General features: G+C 38.0%; 1 protein-coding gene across 1 annotated transcript in view; it reads right to left on the reverse strand.

Moving 5' to 3' along the window:
* Nucleotides 1-7,218: 7,218 nt before the first annotated feature.
* LOC107656238 (protein bicaudal D homolog 1-like) overlaps nt 7,219-7,982 on the reverse strand; it is an 18,373-nt gene continuing 17,609 nt past the window's right edge. The window contains exon 8 of the mRNA XM_016443998.1: nt 7,219-7,980. Coding sequence (XP_016299484.1) covers nt 7,286-7,980 — 695 coding nt within the window. The 3' untranslated portion in view covers nt 7,219-7,285. The remainder of the gene's footprint in view (nt 7,981-7,982) is intronic.

Raw genomic sequence — 7,982 nt, forward strand, 5'->3', positions numbered from 1 at the left:
AATAAATAAATATATATATATATATATATATATGTATATGCATGTATGTATGTAAACACTGTTCAATAAAAATGTCAAAATTATTCTCTATACTAAGTGGCAGCATGATGTTGTCTATAGATCTTAACTTGTTTTTAACCTTGAACATTCATATTATGGGCTGTAAATATTTGATTTAACATTGTAACTTACCATTAACTATTAGACCATTTTTAAGTGATTATTCTATCCTAATAGTGCTAATATCATTCGGAAGGTTTAATATTCGTTAAACACTTCTCCATCCTCTTTTCCCTTTATATTCAAGAGTCCACGTTCTGTAGTGATTGATCAGTAATTGTACATCATCACATTATGCTGACAAAACTGAAACATGAACACTTTAACGTGTAAAAAAGTGTCATAGGCAAAAAGCTGCTGGACAAAATGTACAAGTGATCACATGACCATGATGTCAGAGCATCATGTGATCACATTCAGGGCCTGTGTTATACTTTGGTTTGTGTCTCTCTGCCATCACCGTAGTGTCTTTATCTCACAGCGGCCAGTGAAAGTGGCTTACGGTGCGGTAAGGTCGCGGGCGAGAGGCACTCCTGTGGTGTTTAAGCTCCAAGCGGCCTCAGATCAATGTTTGGGGAGGCAGGAATCAAGGGAAAAAGCTGCAGGGTCCAGAAACCTGGGCAGTTAAGAGGGAAAAGTAATCAGACTCCTTCTGGTCTTGTTGAATCCTGGGGAATCGCCATTACAGTCCATCTGCTGCCGGACACACAGATCATAACTGATGTAACCTACTGAAAAACAAACTGGGATAAAAATATATTGGAGAAAAAGCATTTTTTATGAGAAAGAGAAAATATTCATATACTTCTAGTAAAAGTATGTTATAAAATATAATTTATAATGCATTTAACCAATAATTTGAAACAGTTCTAAATTAGCACAATATGCACTAGTTAAAAATATGTTTTTGAAAGAAGTCTCTTGTGCTCACCAAGGCTGCATTTATTTGATAAAAAATACAGTAAAAACAGTAAAATTGTGAAATATTTTTACAATTTCAAATAACTGTTTTCTATTTGAATATATTGTCAAATGTAATTTATTCCTGTGATCAAAGCTGAAATTTCAGCATCATTACTCCAGTCTTCAGTGTCACGCGATCTTTCAGAAATCATTCTAATATGCTGATTTGCTGCTCAAGAAAATAGGTTTGTTTTATTAAATATTTTGAACAATTTAATGCATCCTTGCTGAAGAAACATTCATTTATTTCTTTAAAAAAAAATTAATAAATAAAAAATAGAAATGACTGACTCCAAACTTTTGAACAGTAGTGCATGAAAAATAGGATATACTGAACAAAAAGTAACTCCATACTTGGTTACCTGTAGGTTAACGGGGTCCGGTGTGTTTAGTTCTTGGTAGCGCTGTGGCACTGAGGCAGGAGGAGGCTGCTGACTATCTAGAAGAGACTGACAGATTAGTTCTCACACAGCTAGAGGGCAGAATAGAGCAGTGAGACAAGAGCAGCACAGACAATTAACAAAGGCTGTGTCCCACTTTGTGCATACTTTTGAGTATGTAGTAAGACCGTATCTGCCATACTGGGGCATATCATTTTGCCCGGACATCGCAAACTCTTTTATTGTTTGCATTTATTTGTAAGCATTATCATCTAAATCAGGGTGGCCAACGTCAGTCCTGGAGAGCCACAGTTCTGCAGAGTTTTGCTCCAACTTTGATAAAAAATATTCTTTAAAATGCTATGATATATATATCATCAATTATATTATATATAATCAAAAATAATATTCACTGCTGTTCAAAAGTTTGGAGTTGGTAGGACCTTTTTAAATGTTATGAAATAAGTCTCTTCTGCTCTCCAAGGCTGCATTTATTTTTTTTAAATACAGTACAAACATTTATATTGTAAAATATTATTACAGTTTAAAATAACTATTTTAATTTGATTATTTTAAAATGTAATTTATGCAAAGCTGAATTTTCAGCATCTTTACTCCAGTCTTCAGTGTCACGTGATCCTTCAGAAATCATTTTAATATGCTGATTTGCTGCTTAAGAAACATTTATTAATATTAATGTTGAAAACAATTGTGCTGCTTAATGTTTTTGTGGATACCATCATATTTACATTACATTACATTTAGACATTTAGCAGACGCTTTTATCCAAAGTGACTTACAAATGAGGACAATGAAAGCAATCAAAATCAACAAGAGAGCAATGATATGCAAGTGCTATAACAAGTCTCAGTTAGCTTAATGCAGTACACGTAGCAAGCTTTTTTTTTTTTTAAATCATATAATAAATAAAAAGAAATCAGATAGAATAGAAAAAGAATAGAGCAAGCTAGTGTTAGAGGCCTTTTTGCTTTTGTTAATTGTATAATAAATAAAAAGAAAACCAATAGATAGAATACAAAAAGATTAGAGGAGCAAGTGTTAGTTAAAAAAAAAAAGAAAGAAAACAAGCAGTTCGTAAATAAATAGAGTGCAAGTCTAAAAGGGGCAAGTTTTTTTAAAAATAAAGAATAGAATTAGAATAGAGAGTGCTAGAGTTAGAGGGTCAAATAAAGATGGAAGAGATGTGTTTTTAGCCGATTCTTGAAGATGGCTAAGGACTCAGCTGCTCGGACTGAGTTGGGCAGGTCATTCCACCAGGAGGGAACATTTAATTTAAAAGTCTGTGAAAGTGATTTTGTGCCTCTTTGGGATGGCACAATAAAGCGACATTCACTTGCAGAACGCAAGCTTCTAGAGGGAACATAAGTCATGAATAAGTAATGATTTTAGGTAAAGGGGTGCAGAGCCAGTGGTGGTTTTGTAGGCAAACATTAATGCCTTGAATTTTATGCGAGCAGCTACTGGTAGCCAGTGCAAATTGATGAACAGAGGTGTGATGTCCATTCTTTTCGGCTCATTAAAAATGTATCTTGCTTCCGCGTTCTGGATTAATTGTAAAGGTTTGATAGAACTGGCTGGAGTTATGGTTGATGTGCCTAACTGGATGGTGAAATTGTGATGAAACGATGGGTTTGATGGAACCACAAGCAGTTCTGTCTTGGCAAGGTTGAGTTGAAGGTGATGGTCCTTCATCCAGCGAGAAATGTCTTTTAGACAAGCTGAGATGCGAGCAGCCATCGTCAGATCATTAGGATGGAATGAGAGGTAGAGTTGAGTGTCATCAGCATAGCAGTGATATGAAAAGCCATGTTTCTGAATGACAGAACCTAGTGATGCCATGTAGACAGAGAAGAGAAGTGGTCCAATAACTGAGCCCTGAGGCACCCCAGTAGTTAGATGTTGTGACTTGGACACCTCACCTCTCCAAGATGTCTTGAAGGACCTATCTGAGATATAAGACTCAAACCACTGGAGTGTGGTTCCTGAGATCCCCTTTGCCAATAGGGTTGACTGGAGGATCTGGTGGTTAACCATGTCAAAAGCAGCGGACCGATCCAGCAAGGTAAGTATTGAAGTTTTGGAATCCGCTCTTGCCAGTCTTAGGGCTTCAGCAACTGAGAGCAAGGCAGTCTCGGTTGAATGTCCACTTCACCAGACTGGTTGCTGTCGAGGAGGTTGTTCTGTGTAAGAAAGGCAGAGACTTGGTTGAACACAGCTCGTTCAAGTGTTTTTGCAATGAAAGGAAGAAGTGAAACCGGTCTGTAGTTCTCTAAAAGAGATGGGTTAAGGGTGGGTTTCTTAAGTTGTGGGATTATACGAGTCTGTCTAATTGCTGAGGGAAAAACACCAGTGTGAAGGGATGTGTTAATGATGCGAGTGAGTGCAGGTACAACTGCAGGAGAAATGACTTGAAGAAGATGAGATGGAATAGGATCAAGCGGACAAGTAGTAGGATGATATATATCATATATCTTATTTACGGGATTCTTTGTTGAATAGAAAGTTCAAAATAACAGCATTTCTTTTCAATAGAAATGTTTTATTATATTATAAAAGTCTTTATTGCCACTTTTGATAAATTGTGTGTCCTTTCTGAATAAAAGTAGTAGTTAATCAAAAAACAAACAAACTTATAAACCCCCAAATCTAGCACCATAGTCATATATAATTATTATTCTAATATTATAATTCAAAACAGAAAATATGCAAATTGGGACACAGCTTTTACTTACCTCACTATTGCAACAAATAGCTTAATAGAGCAGGTTTCTTCTTTGTCAACCACTTAAACCAGTTTGGACCAGCATGAACCAGCTAGAAACTAGCTGTTCCAAAACACACCTTAAGTGGGTGCATTTTCCAGTATATTCTTTTAAAACATTAAGATTTAATGTAGCTTGATGCTTTGACAATTGATAAAAACAGTCCCATTTTCCAGCTCCTGATATAATGAGGACGCAGACTCAATCAATGCATTTATACCTGTTATTTACAGTATATTTGAATAATGTACAACATTACGGTCCAGTTCACAACAGACATATACAGTGTTTTCCTGTAGGCCGTGTACTGTATACACATGCATATGACAGCAGACAGGGACATGAATAACAGTCCGCCCTCAGTGTTTTGCATTTGCACAAAGTGTCTGTTTACAGCAACACACAGTAGAAAACACATTCATCTATGACTCCAGCTAGTGCAGACGGTCAGAGCGCGACACGTCATTAACGTCATGGATGAGAGAAAATCAAAGAGAAAGTCATGAAGCAGGAAGCATTTGACAGGTTCCCTCAAATTGGATGTCGGTCTGAATGAGATGACAAGACATTGGGTTTTTAGAATTTGGAGCGGTGATGTCATGATCATGTGCAAACATGTTTGTTTGTTTGTTTGTGTGCATCAGGCCTCAGGTGCAACAGAGAGGAGGTCTCACATGGTTTCTGTCCTGATTTGAACAAACAACACCCTTAAAACTGCTTCATGTGATCACAGATAATTACATAAAGCCCTCTGTATGAACCAAAACAATCGATCAGTTTCACCCATTTATCAATCCCAGATTTGATTTCAGTGCAGCAAAACCAGCATGAAACAGCACAAAATGCCGCATAAAATGAGCAAGAATAGAGAAAACATACTCTTTAATACCTTATAAAGATTGCCACTTACTTACAGTTGTAATATTAGATCTACTAGTCACAAACAGAGTGCTAATCTAAAATGTACACTCAATTTAATGCAATACTGAGGCCTGTGTGAGCAATAATGAATTAAACGCTGAACTGGGACCAGAATTGGGTCTTTCTACAATAGCGGTGATGTTTCCATTAGAATTATTACTTTTCTTTTTCAAACTCAAGAAATAAATCCAATAGTACAATAGCAAATTGTTAAAATATGAAATAAATTGTAATTATACTGTATATATAATTAGAATTTATTTCATATATTTGAACAAATTATATATATAATTCTAGCATAAAATATATAAATTAATTAAATATATATTATAAAAATAAAATATATATTATAAATATTATATATTTATTTATTATATATAATGACATATATAATTTTTATACTAGAATTATACTATTTAAACATATTTTGTTTTATATAGGAAAAATTGCAGCAATTGCAGAATGACCCATTTATTTCAAAATAAATATTTGAAAATGTATTTAGTGAAAACCAGCAGTTAAAAAAATGGCATGCAGGGAAATCATGGCATGCTCGGGTTGAGGGTTTGATACCTGTCAAATGCTTCAAGCACTGTGTGATGTGTTGTAGGTTGGTGTGGGTCTGATATGGCTCTAAAAGGCCAGTGTGCGGCCCGTCAATGTCTATGGTGCAGCACACGAGACGTTTAATGGGAGAACACAGGCACCTCTCATGAAATACAGCAACATTTGGACAGAAAAGACGTTTAACAGATGTTTGGGCCCATGCACGTCCCTCTCTACGTGCGTTTTGACACTTCCTGCGCTATTTGGCAGCATGTTGGTGTTTTGCCAAAATGTAAATGTGTAGGGGGAAAACAACAACAAAAACATCAATGCAACTGATAAACTGCATCTGTTATACTGTAAATCACTGCTGCAGATCATATGTGCTGTAAAAAAAATGTTGCAATGTTATTGGCCTCCTTTAGACCACTGACAATGAATGATATTCCCTGAGAATTTAGTCATCTAGACAAATGCATCACTTCATCATTAACATACATTCAATGCAGCGTCACTATCGTGTTCCTGTAAGCACTCACAACGTTAATGAGTTCACATATGACCCAATCTGATCTTTACTGCAAACTAAAATGGTGTCTTATATTTCTATAAACGTGACTCAATAATGTTTGCACATTCACCATTACATGGGCTGGGCCACTTTTATAGTGTGTATCCACTGGATGGCACTGTGACTATGGCTATGTGTGGAACAGCATACTGCAGTATGTAACACAAAGAAACGCAGATGTCTTACTACATTTTTTGTACAACTTTTTTGACTTATTTTATAAGACTGTTGAAATTTAGAGGGATAGTTCACCCAAAAATGAAAATTTGATATGTTATTATGGACTCGTATTTTGGCCAGAAGTGACAGTTTACAGTTAAAATGCCCTTAATGATGGATTTGATCATTTCTTACAAACACGCAGCTTTTGGCTTCACAAGACATTAATTGATGGACTGGAGTGGTGTGGATTACTTGTGGATTATTGTGATGTTTTTATCAGCTGTTTGGACTCTCATTCTGACGGCATCCATTCACTGCAGAGGATCAATTGGTGAGCAAGTGATGTAATGCTACATTTCTCCAAATCTGTTTTGATGAAGACATCTTGGATGGCCTGAGGGTGAGTAAACTGTCAGTAAAGTAATTTTTTCTGTATTATTTGAAAACAGTATACAGTGTGCATTATATACTACACTAGATGCAGTACACTAGTATTCTATTCCAAACATAGCCAACTTTCTCAGATACTGATACTGCAATCGGCATTTCATATAAAATCTTGTTGTTATAAATCAACCACTTAATTTACTCTCAGTGTTCAAATCAAGTGACAATCACACATTCACACTGATACACACCAACAACCCACAACAAAAGCCATTCTGTTAACGTTACATCCTGTTGAATCTGTCTTAAAGTCCCTCATTCGTGTACTTGAACAGTCCATGTGCACTCAGATCGGGACAGAGAACAAAGTGTCCTGAGAACTGATCAACAGTCTCTTTTGAAGAAGGCCAGGCCACTTGTGCTCCATTAAATCCCTGAGTTAAAAAATGAAATCACTCCCCCAAATATTAAAACACAGAAACCAGTGTGTGTCCTCCTCTCTGTGGCACCCGTCAGTAGCGGGGATTCTGGGAGCCGTAGTTTCTGGGATACAAAGGGCTGTAAGTGGACGAAGGGGGTGTGTAGCGGGATGTAGAACGCTGAAAGTGGCTGGGAAGGGGGCAGGATTGGGATGAGCTCCACATGGAGCGGTGACTGGCCAATAGGGGCGAGCGGTAGGGCAAGGAAGGGGTGGAGCCTGGGGAATAGTGCGACTCACTTGCATAGCGACGGGCCAGGATAGAGCTATGAGTAGGTAGGTTGGTGTAAGTGTGCGGTTTGACGACATATGCACGAATGCCCATCGTCCAATGGCGGTATGGCATGGTTGGGGGCATCCAGGAGGACGAGGAAGATGATGCGGGAGATGACGGGGCCTCCAGGGAGGGCGGGCTATTGGGGGCGGACAGGTGGGTGGGTGTAAAGGTGGGTGTGGTGGGCGAGGTGATGGCGGCTGCTGCCGTAAGGACCTCGGTAATTGTCAAAGGGGTGTCGGGAAGGGGCGGGACTGGCGTTCTACTTACTTTGGGTGTGCTTCTCCTCAGCCGGGACGTTTTTCCCACGCGGGGCCGGTGCGACTGCTCTTGGTCGAACTCCAGGTCTTCCAGTTTTTGCGTGAGGGCGAGTTTTTGCTGGATGGCCATGCGGAGGAGAGAGTTCAGCGTCTTTTTCTCATCCTCCGCCGCCGCGAGTTGTCTCTGCATCTCGTCT

The sequence above is a fragment of the Sinocyclocheilus anshuiensis genome, unplaced genomic scaffold (genome assembly GCF_001515605.1).
Source record: "Sinocyclocheilus anshuiensis isolate Anshui unplaced genomic scaffold, SAMN03320099.WGS_v1.1 scaffold183, whole genome shotgun sequence".
In the NCBI taxonomy this organism is placed as follows: domain Eukaryota; kingdom Metazoa; phylum Chordata; class Actinopteri; order Cypriniformes; family Cyprinidae; genus Sinocyclocheilus; species Sinocyclocheilus anshuiensis.